The sequence below is a fragment of the Panulirus ornatus genome, chromosome 67 (assembly GCF_036320965.1).
Source record: "Panulirus ornatus isolate Po-2019 chromosome 67, ASM3632096v1, whole genome shotgun sequence".
Taxonomy (NCBI): domain Eukaryota; kingdom Metazoa; phylum Arthropoda; class Malacostraca; order Decapoda; family Palinuridae; genus Panulirus; species Panulirus ornatus.
In genome coordinates, this window is record NC_092290.1 from 7340570 (window position 1) to 7360184 (window position 19615).

General features: G+C 37.9%; 1 protein-coding gene across 9 annotated transcripts in view; it reads left to right on the forward strand.

Annotated features, from left to right (window-relative positions):
• The window catches only part of dom (domino helicase), a 115121-nt gene that overhangs the window by 28180 nt on the left and 67326 nt on the right, over positions 1-19615 (forward strand). For all 9 annotated transcript variants that reach the window (XM_071658723.1, XM_071658726.1, XM_071658724.1 and 6 more), the window contains 3 exons: positions 3024-3606; positions 14268-14483; positions 17628-17802. In XM_071658723.1, coding sequence (XP_071514824.1) covers positions 3024-3606; positions 14268-14483; positions 17628-17802 — 974 coding nt within the window. The remainder of the gene's footprint in view (positions 1-3023; positions 3607-14267; positions 14484-17627; positions 17803-19615) is intronic.

The window sequence follows — 19615 nt, forward strand, 5'->3', positions numbered from 1 at the left end:
CATCTTTTTATTCTCCCTAAAATTTAATGATACTCTCTCACCCCAACTCTCATTTGCCCTTTTTTTTCACCTCTTGCACCTTTCTCTTGACCTCCTCTCTCTTTCTTTTATACGTCTCCCACTCAATTTCATTTTTTCCCTGCAAAAATCGTCCAAATGCCTCTCTCTTCTCTTTCACTAATACTCTTACTTCTTCATCCCACCACTCACTACCCTTTCTAATCAACCCACCTCCCACTCTTCTCATGCCACAAGCATCTTTTGCGCAATCCATCACTGATTCCCTAAATACATCCCATTCCTCCCCCACTCCCCTTACTTCCATTGTTCTCACCTTTTTCCATTCTGTACTCAGTCTCTCCTGGTACTTCCTCACACAAGTCTCCTTCCCAAGCTCGCTTACTCTCACCACCCTCTTCACCCCAACATTCACTTATTCATTTATTAACCTTAATTGCTGTTTCTCATGCAGTGAGGTAGTGCCAGGAAACAGACAAAGAATGGCCCATCCACTCTTATACACATATATACACACAAGCGCCCACACACATATATACATACATATACACAGCCTTACACATATACACATCCACACTTGCTTGCCTTCATCCACTCCCAGCATCACCCCGACCCACAGGAAACAACATTGCTTCAGGTGCTCCTTGACTTACTGTGGGTTTATGTTCTGATAAACCCATTGTAAGTTGAAAATACATTTAATACTGTACATCAAACCTACTGAACATCATAGCTTAGCCTCTGCTGATGCCTCTGCTGGTTTCTTTGCTGTGAACTTTCTTGTTTCTTCGTGTATGACTTCATGCTGCAAGGCAGGGCTGTGTAATTGTCACTGTGGCTTTTTAACATATATTTGGTTGGAGTGATAAGAGAGATGAAACCAAAACTAGGGAAAGGGGTTGCAGAGTTAGAGTGCGGTGGTAAAGTATGTTGGCTAGTGACAAGCCTGTTTGCAAATGATACTGCATTGGTTGTTGTGAGTGAAGAGTTACAGAGAGTTGTATGTGGGTTTTATGATGTGTGTGTGTAAGTGCAGGTGATTAAAGGTAAATGCAAATAAAAGTTACGTGTTTGAAAGGATACAGAGTGAAAGTATAGATTTTACATAACCCTGTAGAATGAGAAAAGAAAGTATACTAAAATGTGTTGTAGATATGGGGGTGGGGAGAATGACTAGAAGAGGGAGCAGACTTTAAGAATGTAGGAGCTTTCCTGGGTAAGTTTGGCAGTATAGAAGGAGAGATAAGGGAGACAGCAGTACAGGGTAGAAGAAAGGATTAAGGGACAGTGCAGTACTCTCAACCCAACCTGTGCAGTTAAAACATGAACATGGAATGAATCAAGAGGTTATAAATTCAGGTATTGGAAGTGAATTCTTTGAGAGGAGTATGTGTTACAACTAGATGGAATGAAGAAAGAAAAGAGGGTGTGTATGTGAGATTTGGTATGGCAGGGAATGCATAAGGTTGTAGAGTGGTAGAGTTGGTGAAATGTAATACTTTGAAGTGATTTGGGCTTGTGGAGAGAGTGCAGGACAGGAAGTTTACAAGGAGACTGTATGATAGTATGATTTAAGGGGTTAGTGTGAGGGGAAGACCATCTGTGACATAGGGAAATAGAGTAGAAGAGTACTGATGGTAGAGAAATGGTGGAAGAATGTGTGGAATGATGTGTGTGGGGACAGGGATAAGTGGAGACTTTCCTTTTGCCTTGGCCACTCTCTTTATGAGAGTTCCTGGAGGAAAAGGGCATCAGAGATTTAGGTAGATGGATGGTTAGCATTTAAATCACCCATCACTACTACCGAGTCTTTTGCATCAAAGCTGCTGACACACTTACTCAGCTGCTCTCAAAACACTTGCCTCTCATGATCTTTCTTTATGGCCTGCTGCATATGCACTAATAATAACCCAACTTTTGCAAGCCACTGTCATTTTTACTCATATCAGTCTTTTCCCTTTTTTATAACCTACATAAAAATTATTGAAATCAACACTCGGTACAAACTCCATTGCTTTAAGTAGAAAAATTTTCTGCCAGGTTGAAAATTTTGTGCCCAGAACTCGCATACTAGTGACAGGAAGTTGCTTTGCTTGCCAGTCTCCAAAAGCACATGGTTTTTATCAGCACTAAGATTTGAGGCATGACTATGACTCATTAGTACTTAAAGTTGGCAAAACAGACCCTCTTGTCAATATTTACCATTTCAGTTTGGTGTATTGTCTTGATCAATTACTGCTTTTTGTTGATAAATCTTTGGTTTTAGACATAAAGTACAATTGATGCTAAGTTTCGTAGCATAATTGAAGAATCATCAGAACAGACAATCCAAATTTTGTATACTTAGAAATAGAAATTGGTAACCTTTGTACTTCTTGATGAGGAAACCTATATAAAAAATATATTTGTCCAAAAATTCATAATGACATTTTGATTCATAAATGAAGTTTGGGTTCCCAAACCATTTTGGTAAAAAAAAGTTCAGTGAAAAGAAAATAGGTGTTACACTTTAATTAAGAGAACTTATAACTTAACAACAGAAAGATTTTGCAAGTAGAATTTGGCATAGCTTCAGGTTGTACCTGAAAGTATTTTTTTCAAAAATTTTTCACCTAGTTCTGTGATGATCTCATGGGATTATTGAGATAGCTGTGTGATATGAAATAACTTTGAAGTGTATTCTCCTTTCCATTTATATCTAAATAAACTTATAAATTGGTAAATGAAACCTACTGGTATGAAGGTGCTTTTGGTCACGAATATATCATCAATCATGTTTGCAGCCTGTGTTAGCAATATGAATTGCTTTGAAACTTATTGATGGCATTGCTATGCTTTATTGCAAAGATGTAATTGATGGCATTGCTATGCTTTATTGCAAAGATGTAGCATAATTAATGCCCATGAAATACTAATCTGCTTCTGGCAGAAGCATCTTTTCCTTACAGATATGTTTATAGGACCATGATTTTTTAATGAATTTTTAATGTTATGTCTTATTTCAGGCTGAGAATGAACTTTCTGTTGAAGAGTTAAGACAGAAGTATGCAGAGTTAGCTGCTAATGCTGAACCAATGGAGGAGGAGGAAGATTCTGATGATGTTAATAGTGAGGATGAGGATGAAGCAAATGATCATGATGAGGAGTTTGATGTTGATGAACAAAAGGAAGAGGGGATGCATGAATCTCAGAGGGAATTGGAATTTAGTGATGAAGATGAGGAGATGCTCAGTGATGATGAGGATGAGGATATTGATAATATTGATGATGAGGATGATGAAGAGGAGGAGGAGGAGGAGGTGGATGAGGAGGAAGAAGATGATGAGAATGAGGATGATGATCCAAGTCTTGGCTTGGAGACCCTCATGAAGGAAAATCTTGAGAAGGATTCCAAGGGTGCTAGTGAGAAAGCAGATAAGGAACTCCAGGATGCTTCTGCTGTGGCAGAAGCTTTACAACCTAAGGGTTTCACTCTCTCCTCGACCTCTGTGACTACGCCTATTCCCTTTTTGCTCAAGCACATGTTGCGAGAATATCAGCATGTTGGGCTGGACTGGCTCACCACTATGTTTGAAAAGAAACTGAATGGTAAATTGGCTTTTATATTCTTGTATTATCTTGTATCATTAGTTCAGTTTGTAGAATCAGATAATTTCAGACACTTTATAAAATTTTTAATGATCAATAATTACTTAATTTGTATCTAATGTTACATGTGAAAATTATTTGGCTTCTATGTTAGGTAATACAAAGTAACAAGTTGTTAGGGATTGAACTCCATTAATTTTTGTTTGTTTTTTGGTTATTTTGCAATTATTTTAAAAGCAACTAAAATCTGGGAGCCCATGGTGCACACTATGTCTCACTAGAAGTTTCATAGTCTTATCTGATTTTTTAATGTGACATTTTCTTGAGATTTAGCATGTAGACTTTCCTTTCTCTGTGATGTATAAATTTTGCCCTTTGGGATTCTTGGTCCTTTAGAGATTAATGGTAAATTTTTCACTCATTTTGTGCCACAGTAATCCATGTAACACTTGCTCTAACACTATCATAGATGCATTTGTGAAACTTTGTCTTATGTTAGTTTGCTTCTTGAAGATGATCCTTCTTGGGGTTTGACCTTCAGGGAGTCAAAGTTCATGATAATGATATGCTCATAATCTTTTCATATCTGCTTCTGAAGGAATATAGGCTTATTGATGAAATCGGGAAAAAGTTTTATATGCCTTTCCAGGAGTTTGACTTTTGAAAGTCAAATATTATCATTTGATTATTTCTCTTGTGGCACTTTTTTTTCCAGAAGTACTTAAATTGCAAGAGTGAATGCTGGACTGATGCTAGCAAATGGAAATAATGAAGGCTTTGACTTTCAAGAATTCATAACACACAGAGCTGCTTTATTTGTTAACACTTATGTGCAATGCCCTTAACCCTGTTACAGTTAAATGTACAGATGAAAAACAAAAATGAGAGTTTGTGTCTTGAAGGTTTGCTATTCTGGGCATTGGCTTTAAACCTTTTCAGTTTGCAATTGATTTTCTTGTTTTTTCTTATGAAGAGGTGCTCAGAAAATATAAATTATGAAGAATGAAGACTGAGCCATTCATAGTTTAAGAAAAACATAATTTTATGAATTGGCCAATTCTTCATTTGAAAGTTACATCCACTTCATTTTGTAACTTTTTTTTATTTGTGTGGTTAAGTGCAGAATAAGCAGTAAAACCATTTCATTTTTTCATATGAAATGAAAGTTGAGCATATTTGTTATAGGAAGGGGAACCAAAAGGAAAGGTGGTAGCCTCAGTTCTCTTTGATAATGATATCTTTCCTTGACAGAGAAGTAAAAGGAAGCATAGTAAGGAGCTTTGCTGGTGACACCAAAGTAAGCAAAATGGTAGGATCTGAAGCTTATCAGATGAAGATGCAAAGACTTAGGCACAATCTACAAATAAGGAAGATGTGAACACAATAAAACTTAATGAAGATAAATGTGAGCAAATAAGTTATAGAACATGTAATAATACATTGGCAGCACATTATAGAAATCAGTAGGGAGTGTTAGAAAGTGAATCAAATGTAAAAGATGGAAGTATCATTTAAGTGAGAAACTAGAATTCAGATGACATTGAGAAGATACCACTACTGTGCCAATAATGAATGGATGGTATGATTTTGAGAACTTTTACTAAAAGAGATAGAAAAGTATTCATGAAAGTTATTGATGTATACTTAATCAAAATTGAAGAAAATTATTCACGAAAATTATTGAAAGAATCAAAATTGAAGAGGATTTTTCTTGAAAATTATTGATGTATACTTAAGAACCAAAGTTAAATGCTGTTGTGTCATATGGTCACCAAAGAACCAGAAAGATAGAATGTGTAAGCACCTCATGAACACACCTAATGAGCAAAATGTAGGGGATGTGGCATATGCCATGAAAGGCAGATAGATCTGGAACTGTAGCTTAAAAAGAAAAGAAATGTCTTTGATAATCTATGCTGAAAAAATTGAACCTAAACTCACCTGTCAACAAGGAAGAAACAAGTGTTATTAAGTGTGCAAGAATACAGTAGAATATACCAAAAATATCTATTTTCTTTTCACTCTTACTTGTTTGCTGTTTCCCACATTAGTAAGGTAACACAAGGAACAGATGAAGATAATGTCTCTTTTGCTTATCCATTTTTCTAGCTGTTATGTATATTGAACCAAAACCACAGCACCCTATCCACAGACAGGCCTTTCAGACTTTTCTGTGATTTTCCCCAGTTGGTTTATATCCCTTGGTTTAGTCTGTTGACTGCATGTTCAGGCCCCAAACACTCAAACCTCATTCACTCCATCATTTCACCTGCAATTTAGCCTCATTTTTCCTTGCCCCCTCCTTTCATGACACTTGTATCTCTTTGTCAACCTTTCCTCATTATTTCTCTCCAAGTCCAAATCATTTTAGCACACCCTCTTTAGCTCTCAACCATGCTCTTATTATCGCACCTCTCTCTTACCTTACTATTACTTACTGGATCAACTTCTTCACACCACATGCTGCTAGCAAATATTTCATTTCTAGCAGATTTGCCCTCTTCCATACATTCTCATCTGTAGACTGTGCCTCACAATCGTACAGCACCATCTGGACCACTGCGTCATGAAACGTATCCATCTTTGACATACCAGATATTAACCTTTCTGTCCACACAGTACTCAGTGCTTCTAGGACATTCAATCCCAAGCCCAGCCTATGACCTCCCTCAGCTCATGTTCCATTCACTTACTTGTCCATTCCCAGGTATCTGAAATTATTCATTTACTCAAAGTTTTCTCAATTCAAACTCACATCAACTTATCTCTTTGCAGTACTGCACCTAATAGCCATGCTTTTACTCTCATTTACTCGGTACTTTCTCCTTTCACACTGTATCCCAAACTCAGACTCTACCTTGTGCGATTTCTCACTCAAATCTGCCATCAGCATATTTCAGCAGCAGACAACAACTGACTTACCTCCAAGGTCCCCTACCCCAAACAGACTGCATAATTGTCCCTCTCTCCAAGACACAGTGCATTTAACCAACTTCACTACCCAATCTATAAACAGATTAAACAGCCATGGTGACTTTACAAACCCACCATCCTTTGGAAGAACTTACATTCCTCTCTGTCTACATGTACACTGGCCTTACTCTCTCGATAAAAACTCTTCAGTGCTTCTACTGGCTAATCTCCTTTACCTTATATTCTTAACACCTTCCACAAAGTAACTGTTAACCTTATCACATGCTTTCTCCAGATCCATTATTACCATATACTAGTCCTCTTGTTTCTCTTAAGTATTTCTCACACATTCTTTAGAGTAAACCCGTTTCCCACATCCACTACCACTTCTTAAACCGCATTGTTCCTCCCCAGTCTGATGCTCTGTGCATGCCACCACCTTTGCAAGCACTGCTACCAAATACAGCTTATCAGAAACACTCAACAAACTTCAACTAATTTGAACACTCACCTTTGTTCCTCTTGTTTGCTCACAGGGTGTCACTATACATGCATTCTGCCAATCCCCAGGCACCTCTCTGTAATTCGTATTCACATTGAAAATCCTGACTAACCAGTAAACAATACAGTCACCTCCTTTCTTAAGAAATTTAACTGCATTACCATCTGTTCCCGCTGCCTTGCCACTTTCAGATTTTACAAGGCATTCACATGCTCTTCTCTTTTCACTAAATCACTTGCCATCACTCTCATTTTGCCTACATCTACCACTCTCATTAAATACATATATCAATAGTAGGACTTACTCCATCTCCTCCTCTCTTCACCAATGCCTGTTACCACTTCTCCATTTGCCCCTCTCACCAGTGTTTCCATTTGTTCTTTTTTTCCTCAATATTAATCTTACAAAACATTATTTTCTCCCTTAAGTTTGTTGATATTCTCCATAGCTCTTATTTGCCCTCTTTTGAGCCCCTGCACCTTCCTGTCTACCTTCTGCTGCTTTCTCTTGTACATCTAACAGTCACATGCACTCTTTCCCTGTAGGTAATTCCTATATGCCTCTCTTTTCTCATTCGATAGCATTCTCTACTTTCTCATGTGCTCACCTCCCACATGCCACACACTTCTATTGCTCATGCTAGCTCTGCTTCCCTAAATACCTCCCATTACTCATCCACTTCCCTGAATGAGTGTACTCTTAGTTTTTGCTATTCTACAATCAGTCTTATGGTATCTCGTTATACAAGCCTCTTTTCCAAGCTTGCTTGCTTCTTCCACCCTCTTCTCACTCAAAAAATTTCTTATTTATGAAAGCATGTACAGTTCTTCACCCTCACCACCACCAAGTAATGATTAGCCATCCCACCAACTGACCCTTGCTTCCACCAAGTAATGGTCAGACATCACACCTGATGCCCCTTTCAGCACATTCGCACCCAAGAGTGTATTTTGTTCACCTGGTGATTAGTACATAATCCAATGATGCACACTTATCTTTCTTAGTCCACGTATACTTATATGCAATGTCCGCAAAAAGCTTTGTCTGCCCCTTATGTATTTTTGAAGGTGATACATGGATAGGGTTTATTGTGATGCTCTCAGGGCAAAATCATCTTATGTGTGGTCACTGAGACTAGTGTTTCTAATGGTGTGAACACCAGCAACCCTTCTCAGTGTGCCTCAGAGTATCTCTAGGGAAAGATGTACCTTCTTTGCTTTTCTTGGTTGTCACTTCATGAGAGATCTAGGGATGGAGAAACAAGTGGACAAAACACAAAATTAAGCTAGAGACTTGTTACAAAAAATCATTTAAAGAAGTACTTTTATAGTATACAAGAGTGATGAATGAATTTGATAGAATAAAGGAGGATGTGATTGATGCAGACAGCTTATCAGAATCTAGTAAGTGTGATGGTAGAGAATGTTGGAGAGATGGGGCCCCACAAGTTTAGAATTCACTCCCCATACATTACAAATTACATACTAGTCACATTGGTTTCATCTCGACAACACTAAACTGTCCAGTACAGTTCCCTGTGGAGCAGTTCTTTCTCCAACTCTTTGCAGTCTCCTCTTATAAGACCTCTTAATACCTCAGGTTAACCTCAACATGAAATTCTTTTCATTTACAGACAACCTCATAATTGCATTGCAGCTATGTCAATCATGCAGCATTACATAACACAATTAGAACAGTGGCTCACCCAGAATTGAATGTGTGCATCTTTTTCACCCGAGACGCACAGATTTAGTTCACCCTCCATTCACCTTGAATAGACAATTTCTTCCACCAACCAATCATACAACATACACATAACAGTAACTTCCCATACCGATAACATCGACCAAAAATTAACACAATCTGAATGCCTTCAGAACATTAACTTGCACCATATTTGGACAAGAAAAAGAATCCCTCAACATCTACAAACAATTCGTCCACTCCACTGTAAACAGTGTCACACCTACCTGGTCATCCAGACTTTCAAGAGCAATATGATAGAGCTGCAAACCACGCACTTAGTCAATCACTGAATACCTAATAACCACAAACACCATCACAATGAGACAAAGATCCTCCCAATACAGCCCTACCTATCCTGTGCAAAGCACTCATTTATATTCAACAGTATTAGACCTCTCCAACCCAAACCATTCTGTAACCAACCACCCATCCCCAAGTAGAAATAAAAAGTTTACCCACACCATACACATCGGTATCTTTACTCACACATCCCCCACTCAAACGAATATTACGCTGACAAAACATGTGCGCACTGAAATATCCTGACAAGCACTAAACAGTTGACCTTTCGACTCGTCTTGAACTCCAGTCAACCTACATACATCAAATACCACACTCTCCATATAAACACAATTTTCACCCTCCTGCTTAGTCTCTGGGAATCACCCATCTCTACAACACTACAAATGCCATTTCAACACATACCAAGACCCTTCATGCCCACATTGCCGCTGCCATTAAGAAGACACCGAGCACTTACTACTCAGTTGACCTGCACTCCCTGTACATAGATACATCCATTTCACAACACTTTATGACGACTGTCCTAACCATTGGATGTGACTAGCTTTCTGAGTGCTACAGGAGCCTCATTAGGATAGAAGGGACTCCTGGGCAGAAGGTGAATTATTAGTAGTATGAGAAGTTGAAGAACATGATGAAAGGATTGTTGATCGAGTGAGCAGTGATATAGTAAGAGACTTGAGTGGTAATAAGAAAAGTATGGTTGAGAGTGCTGAAGAGTGTGTTGAAATGGTTTGAACATATGCAGAGAATGAAAGAAAAGAGGTTAACAAAGAGGATATATGTGTCAAAAGTGGAAGTTACAAGAAGAGGGAGACTGAATTGTAGATCAATACAGCGAACAAGGTGTTATGAGCTCAGGGCCTGAACACCAGGAGGGTGTAAGGCATGTGTGGGAGAGTGAATTAGAATTTTCACATGGGATGATGTGCTTTCATTGGACTGAAGCAGGGCACATGGAGTGCTCAAGGAAGTAGACGAAGACAGGCAGAATGAAATAAGACGTAAGTATTAGAAATAATTCTAATACCTACTCTTGTCAAAATAGAATAGAACAAAGTAAGTAATCTAATAGATGATACAATGTAGAATGAAGTTATCATTCGCAGTGATGCAAACACAAACACAGATTTTTGTACAAAAGCATGAACCATGTGATTATAAAAGTAGTGCTTTCAAGAGAAGATATAAAGACATTGAGAGATGAAAACAATTGATAAACAGAAGAGAATGTAAGAAATCATAAGGTATGTGACAAGCAGAGACAAAATGGAATAGTTAGTGGAAAATCAAGAATAATACTAACTTTGGAGTAATAGGGTCACTTGGAACAAATGATAAATGAAGAAAAGGTAACTTGAAGTGTAGATCTAATTCTAAGATTACTATTTATGGACAGTAACAGAAATAGAAAATCAAATAGGACCTTTTAAAGATGACTTATGTAAAGGACCCCAAAAGACTGCCAATTTTTAGTTACAGAGTGTAGGTCAGTATGTAGAATATTTACCCAAGTACTCCAAGAATCAAACCCTGGTTCATTTGTGTATTAGCCAAATAGCCTAACCCCTAGGCCATAATGAGCTTAGAATGGTATTTCCTTCGTAACCATTTGCTGATTCATGGATCTTCATATGTGCCGCATCATTATGAGGTGGAAGTACTGCCACTGATTCTCTGAACAAGGAAAGAAGGCTTGATGATTGCCTACCAAAGCACTACAGAAATGTGCATATGGCCCACCCATGGTTAATAATTTACATCGGCTGTCATGTGCTCATTACATGGTTGAGATATATACACATTACCATTGTTCCATGGGTGTCATTTAAAAAGCCTTCCATCCTTGTATAGAGCATGAGCAGCAGCATATCCACCTTGTAAGGATACGTGACATCTTGAGATTCATAAATCAATGGGTAATTACAGAGGACACTGTTATAAGCTCATTATGGCCAAGGGTTTAAGCTGGTTACCAAACAGTTAGAGCGGAGTTCATTTTTTGGGCTAAAGCAGTAAATGGTATACACCTGCAGATATCATGTGTACATTATGTGGTTGAGGTTAATACACATTACTGTAGTGCCTTGGGAATCAATTAGAAAAGTTGTCCTTCCTTGTCCAGTGTGTGAGCGATAGTATTTCCACCTCATAAGGATGTGTGAAGCATCAGGAGACCTGTGAATCAGCAAACTGTTACAGAAGTCATGCTCTAAAAAAGATAATAATCATAATGATAACTATTTCTCTGGGGAGAAATATGCTCTAAGGTCCTCTTCATTGGTCTCTACTCTTTTGTTGGGCTTCCATACTACAAAGGCAATGCTATGTTGCTTTTCTATGTTTCCCCAATGTTCACCATGGTACAAAATTGCAGATACAATGCCTTGATCATAAACTCAAAAGTGTTTAATCGATTTTATCCTATTTGCCAGTTATATAAACCTCTTCCTATCTAATTGGCAATGGATTTTGTTGACTTTTGTAGCCTAGAGTACATTAGACAACCTTTGTTTCTGAAGCATTTTTGCTACTTAAGTCTTCTTAACTGACATATTCTGCAGTAAAAGTCACCTCAGCCTGAGTTCAGGAGTATGACATCAAAGTCCTTAACCTTGAGAGTTTCTCACAGAAGTTCTCGCAGTTTTAAAAGATTGGTGTTTAAGGAACACTAATATCACACTCATAATTTTCCTCACACAACTTGGCATTTATTAACTAGTTTGGAACTTCATGCAGTGTTTCTTGAAAATTCAAGATCTTCAAAGGTTCAAGAGTTCTGTGTTTTAGAGTTTCTCTCTGGCTTTCTTAGATTAATTCAGGGCTTTTGATTACTGGAAAAGTATTTCAGCTGGTTATTGAATATAATTCTCTTGGATCCTGTTTTTGACAAGTTTCTTTGGTCCAAAAGTTAGGGTACATTTGCCTCCCTTTTACATCCTAATAGCATTATCTGCATTCCTATTTTTAGAGGATTTTTTGGTCGTTATAGGACCACAATTGTTCATCATGACACCCTTCTCGATAGCCTTTGTGGCCAGAAGAGCCAGGCAGTTACAGTGCCTTGTCTAGACATTATAACATTTCCTAATGCTTGGTGAAATTTCTGAGTGATTTATGAAGATCATCAGATATTTTGAGGGGAACATTTTTCAATGTCCATGAATCAAAAAATCTCTCAGTAAGAGAGATCTCTTCCTTGGACCAAGAAGCTTGTTTTGTGGAACCATTCTGCCTGTGCAGCAGAGACCATGAGTCTGGGAATATAGACTTTACTGTTTTCCTTTGTTAGGCACCTTCCCATGAGGAGACTGATATACAAGTCTTAAGCTTTCATATAACTGCTGTAGATGTTAAGGATCAATCTTGTGTGGCCCTTTCGTTACCAACACTAGAGCAGTACCCAAGTGTGCCAAAAATGAGTAGGATACTTTTTTACTTAACTTTTTCTCTTCATAAAAAGCTTTTCTTTAACCTCTCTCCCCTATGTCGGTATGCTCTCATGGCTTTTGGGATGCACTGTACCTAAAGAAAAGTATAATAAGATTTGAAGTATAGAAAACTTTCTCCAGGGCAGTGATCCTCGAACATACTCCCCAGTTTGTTTTCCTTGGTCTTTCTTTCCCTCTTTCAAAAATCCTCTCTGCAAGTTGATGGTCACCACCATCAGGATGATGTCAGTATTCCAAGAATTTTGAGACTGGTTGATACTGATGGCTGGTGGGACATTGACATCACTACTGAGTGAATGATTTTGATTGGTCAGCCAGTGGACCCAAGTTGAGATGAGGCTTTTACTGCTTAATGGGTTGTTAACAAAAGGTGAGAGGTTGTTGTTGGTGGATCAGCCTCTTGCCCTTTCTTCATCAACAGTGGTGTCTCTCAAGGTTTTGTCCTGTCTCCTACATTTTTTTTTTCTTCTTGTCAATGATTTCCTTTTCCATGGATAACCAAAGGATGACTCAACATGCATTTCATCATATCCTTTTTAATATTAAGCTTCCAAGACCCAGTATCTGCCCATTTCTTTCAAAAATACCTGATGTCTTTTCTCTTTCCTGTGACAGTTCTGGAATTCCACCTCTTAACTCATTGAACATATTTGGTATTATTGTAACATTCACTCTACCATAGAAACTGTACTTTACAGAAATAGCTAAGTCTTTCTCTAAGAAACTGGGAGTTCTGTTTAGATGTTGAAATTTCTTTTATCCCATATAGTTGCTTTGTTTATACAAAGGATAGATCCAACCTTTTATGGAGTTATCCTCTTGCATCTAGGATGGTTCTTGCTCTGCATCCTTACTTGAGAGTTGAATCAAAAGCAGTTTGACTTGTAAGATCTCCCAGGCCACCTACAAAACTTCACCTGCCTTCACTTCATCGCAATGTTGATTCTTTTTCCAACTTCCATAGGAATTACATTGCTTTTTGCTACTGAGAGCAGGCTGCTTGTGTGCTCCCACCACTAGCTAGACCACACAATACTTGGCACACTTCTGCATCATTTTATTAATGTGTTGCCCTTGCCAGCTCATGCATGGTCAGTTTTGATAACTCTCTTTCCTACACCTCAGAGCTTTGGAACACTATCGCTTTTATATCTTTTCCAATAACTATGACTTAGCACACTTTAAAAGACAGGTTTTTTACTAGCTCCAAAATTTGTAAATTCTACTTGTTTCTTCATTAACCCTTTCATTAACCTCTTTATATTTCAATTAAGGCCTTGCCTTGATGTGGTCTTTAGGCCATGACAAGAACCTCAAATGTGAAAAAAAAAAAAAAAAGAAAATTCACCAGAGGGTTTGGGATTATGAGGTTTTTACTCCAAAATTTCAAGGCTTCTTTCATGTCTTGTAGGATACCATCCCAGAAAAAATGCTTTATACATTAAAACTTAATAGATTTTGGCTATTCCTATTAGTAACTGATGCCATGAAATATTTGTCTCTAAACAGTTTAAACACATTTTTGAAATTAGAAATCTTGAGTTAGCAAAAGCCAAGGAAGTTTCTCAAAGACAGTTTTTTTTTCTGACCAAATAGTTAGTTTATTGATCTAGATAGTATAAGTTTATTGATCTAAATAGCATAAGGTTATTGAAAGATTTTGCTTTTCTCTTATGACTTTAACTAATTGACTAATTGATTATAAGTGTTTAATGTTATTGACCTCTTACATTACTTTCTGTTAGGGATCCTTGCTGATGAGATGGGTTTGGGAAAGACCATTCAGACCATCTCACTTCTTGCACATCTCGCCTGTGAGAAGGGCAACTGGGGCCCTCATTTAATTGTGGTGCCCACCTCTGTCATGCTCAACTGGGAGATGGAGTTCAAAAAGTGGTGTCCAGCCTTCAAGATATTAACTTATTATGGCACTCAAAAGGAGAGAAAAATGAAAAGGCAAGGTGAGTTACATTTCTGATTTGGCTAAGACTTTTTGTAATTAGTAAATTTATGCTATGCCAGGAATTTTGTATAACCTTTGTACATACTAGCCTAGTACATGCTCTATAGATAACAGACAGGAGTTCAGACATAATAGTTAGTGCTCATTACAGAACTACTTTGTTTTCTTTAAGCTGAAGTATTCTTTCACCAAAAAAGGCAGTAGAAGAGAAAGAGGTCAGATACATTTTGAGAGATGAAAGAAAAAATTTAAGGTTAAGAATAAGGAGAGCAACGTATACCTTTCAAGAAATATAATGGAAGTGCGCAGAATTTATATTATTGATTAGAATTAAGATTAGTGTCCTCCACATCCTCCATTATATATGCTCCCTCCATCATCAGCTCAAGTATGAATGAAGATCGTCTGAGTGCAGTTTATTGGTGAGTACTCGGCATCGTATGCTCTTTTCTTTTCTTTCTCCTGGTCTTCTTTTACTTTTTATCCTGTTTAACCTCAGGGTATAACCTCTTAATGAGAAACCTACTGCAGGGCAAAGGAAGATGTGATCTATAAGATCTTTTGAGTGGTTTGAGCATGTGGAAAGAATACAAGATGGGAAATTTACAGGAAGAGTGTGTGATAGTATGACAAAAGGGGTGGTGTGAGAGCAATGCCACATGGTACATGGGGAAATAGAATGGAAGAGTACTGGAGGGAGAGAAATAGTGGATGAATGCATGAAAAGGACAAGTGGAGACTCTTTTGCTGTGGCCAACCCCTTGATGGAAGTTCCCAAAGGGATTCAATAGGCATCAGACATGTAGATAGGTAGATATTTCCTTTTATTATATGGTACATTTTTAATTTTTTCATATGCTTATTTAAGTAATCTACTTCATGTTTTAAGTGTAATAGTGGTAATGTTGCATAAATTTAACGTGAATTTATTTGCAATTAGGGAAAAAAGCTATTAAGACACTATTAATGATTAAACCATTGATTTAACCTCATACATGCCTCTAACTGATTTTGATTGTTGATGATCCAGGGTATATGTGTATATTGTTCAAGGACAATTTTCTTCCTGACAACTACCCTGGACTATACTTCTACCATTTCCACTTATTATCTCCTCCCTAACATATATCATTATTATATTTAACCTTAGGAGCCCTTTTAGTGGGTTCCTACAGCTTTAAGACTGCACTTCAGTCAGTATCAGGGAGTTGATCAACTTTTTCTGAGTGAAAAGTTTGTTAGTGAGATTGTACACATTTTCATTCATTAATGATGCTATAACTTGACCAAAGATGACTTTTCACTCGTAATGTACCCCATGCAGGTGAAATCCTGTCGTGCCATCCTCCCAGTATGTGAATGAGTATGTAACTCTATGTAACTACATGTAATCTAACCTAAACAGATCATCTTTAGTGGACTTATATTTGTGTACTGGGGGAATTATACAGATGTGTGTGTGTGGTGGTGCCACTGAGGTTACTACCTAATGCTCCTGTCAAAATGCTCCACTCACTCTGCATTAGAGTCCTCTCTTACAGAACAGCAGGAGTCTCCCAGTATCATTTTGCATATATATTATATTATATTATACTTTGTCGCTGTCTCCTGCATTAGCGAGGTAGCACAAGGGAACAGATGAAAGAATGGCCCAACCCACCCACATACACATGTATATACATAAACGCCCACGCACGCACATGTACATACCTATACATTACAACATATACGTACATGTACACACACAGACATATACACACATGTACATATTCATACTTGCTGTCTTCATCCATTCCCGTCACCAACCTGCCACACATGAAATGGCACCCCCCTCCCCCCATTCATGTGCAAGGTAGCACTAGGAAATGACAACAAAGGTCACATTCATTCACACTCAGTCTCTAGCTGAACATGTAATGCATCGAAACCACAGCTCCCTTTCCACATCCATGCCCCTCGAAACTTCCATGGTTTACCCCAGATGCTTCACATGCCCTGGTTCAATCCATTGACATCATGTCGACCCCAGTATACCACATTGTTCCAATTCACTCTATTCCTTGCATGCCTTTCACCCTCGTGTATGTTCAGGCACCAATTGCTCAAAATCTTTTTCACTCCAACCATCCACCTCCAATTTGGTCTCCCACTTCTCGTTCCCTCCACATCTGACACATATACCCTCCTTGTCAATCTTTCCTCACTTGTTCTCTCCATGTAACTAAACAGTTTCAATACATCCTCTTCTGATCTCTCAACCACACTCTCTTTATTACCACACATCTCTCTTACCCTTTCATTACTTACTCGATCAAACCACCTCACACCACATATTGTCCTCAAACATCTCATTTCCAGCACATCCACCCTCCTCCACACAACCCTATCTATAGCTCATGCCTTGCATATATCCTCAAATATTATCTAATACTTCTTGAACATCGCATGAGTATCTTATTGTCTTGTTTGAATTTCCACCATATTAGAACTTATACAACCAAATAACCTTGTAATGCTTAGTAGTATTTTATCGTGACTACAGCTTCCTTCAGCTTAACAAAAGTGCTCATAGCAACCATCGTAAAAAATTTTAGCACATCTTTTTTAGTTCACAAGTATTGGTTCTCCAGTGTTGGTTCAGCTCTGGTGATTTGCTTTTCTTTTTAAGGATTAAAATTTAAGGTCATAGTCATAAGGGCCAATTATGACATTGTGTCATTACCAACCTCCACCGGCTTGTGGTTTTGCCACAAGTGATGAAAAGCCAACTTCAGGAAGGTTTTATCATTAGAGAACAATCTCATGAAAGACTTTGTAACTCCAAATAACTCTGTTGCTAAATGTAGTAATTTCTTGAAGCAGCAGTAGCCCTAGGAGAAAGGACTTTGCGGTTGTGTTTTACTCGTATTATGGTAATGATAAATTTCCAAAATGAAAAATAGAGGAAACTGACAAGTGAGAATTTATTCGTATAATGCTGAGTCATCTGTTCTTCAAGCTACCTCACTTACACAGGAAGTAGCAAATATGCTTCAGAAAATTACTAGAATGTGAGAAAGCAATGAAGGTGAACACATATAGATATCTAATGCAACACATTTTCCCATTAAACAGTTTGTAAAAAAACATTATTTTGTTTCAGGTTGGACAAAGCCGAATGCATTCCATGTTTGTATCACATCGTACAAATTAGTGATTCAGGACCATCAGAGCTTTAGAAGGAAGAAGTGGAAGTATTTCATTCTTGATGAAGCTCAAAATATCAAAAACTTCAAATCTCAACGCTGGCAGTTATTGCTCAACTTCCAGAGCCAAAGGTACACAAATTGCAAGAGTTTCTTCCATACCAATCAATCACATTTCTTATTTTTGGCTTTATAGTCTTTGATATTATTTGATATATTTATACTTATTACAGTCAAGTATAACATTATGAGACTTCACCCACTTATATGTGTGCTTAAGCCATAAGTCATGTTCAGTGAGGCTGTTTCATTGTCTGGCAACAAAAGAGAGTACAGTCTCATTGAGGAACCTCTCTTTCCAAAGAAGTCTATTATTTCCCTGCTACCTTTAGTGTAGCCTTGAAACTTCAGGAGCACCTTCTGAGAAAGGATTTCTTGGGTTATATGATAAAAATAACAACTTTAAGTTCCATTTAGTCTGTTAGAGGTGTTCTACCACTTTACAGGAACAAGCAAGAGGGTGGATGTGTTAGAACTTGAGTGCTTGAGGACAAAATTTGGCGTGAGGAGGACTGATTGAGTAAGGAATGACAGGGTATAAGAGAGATGTGGTAATAAGACTATGTTTGAGAAAGCAGAAGAGGGTGTACTGAAATTATTTAGACAAAGTATGAGTGAGGAGAGACAGACTGAAACAGTATACTTCTCAGAAGTGGAAGGAACAAGGAGGATGGGAGAAGTGTAAGTTGAGATGGAAGGTTGGAATGAAAGATGGTTCATTCATTTGCAGTCCGACCTTGCAGGAGAGGAGGGTTCAAGGCATGTATGGGACAAAATGAATGAGTGAAGTGATATACATGAGGTGACATTCTGTCAGTGATGTGATACACAGGAGGTGACATTCTGTCAGTGGGCTGAATCATTGTGTATGAAGTAATCAGGAAACCTTGGACACATCTGTGGGGCTTGGTCGTGGATGAGGTGCTGTGGTTTCAGTGCAGCATATGCTACAGCTAGAGAGTAGTTGTGAGGAAATGAGACTGTTCTTCATCTGTTCCGAGCACTGCATTGTTGACAAGGGAATAGATCATTAGAAGGTTTGAGGATGATAATCTTTTAGGATGTCATGTTCATGTGGAATATATTGCAGATGACAGGTTGTTGAAGAAGATAAAAACTAGTATAGCAGAGGGTTTACATAGAGAGGTAGAGTGGAAAAGAGTTGAATAGATGCAGTGAAACAATTGATTATAGCTAGGAATATTTTCAGTAGGGACTAGAGGAGTGATTAGGGATCAGATGCTGTGGAAGTATTTTGTATATGTGCAGAATTTAATGGTAAACATATTGGAAATGGTGTGAGAATTTTTTTGAGTGATGTTAGGAGGCTGTATCATGTACCTTATCCACCCATTAGAGTGGGAACACAATACAAAGGGAGTTCAAATAGAAACAGACTGTTGAGTCCTTTCCAGGCTCTTTGTGATGGCAGAAGATATAAGAAACTCAGAGATTTCTGCGGTAAGAGTAGAGAGGCATACATATGTGTAAAAGGGAAAATTCTGGAAACTTTTCATGTAACGAAGGAGATTAGAATGATGTCAGTCATGGACTTGAAGCAAAATATTCATCTAGTCTCCTCCTAAATATATCTGTGTTACTGCTTTCAGTAACTTTTAATGGATTTATTCCATATTTTAACAGTCCAGTTGAAGAAAAAGTATTTCATTTCACTTGAGGTAAAATGTTTACCCATGAGTATGTATCCATTGCTGTGAGTGAAAAAGATTGTATCAAGCCTCAAGAAGCTTGTTAGATTGAGATCATTAAACCTTTCGATGATTTTGAATGCCTGTATTAGATCATCTCTTAACCTCTTGTCTAAGCTTTTTGAATTTGAGTTGTTTAGTTCGCTGAAATTGTATTGTTTGTGAATTGTCTTGGT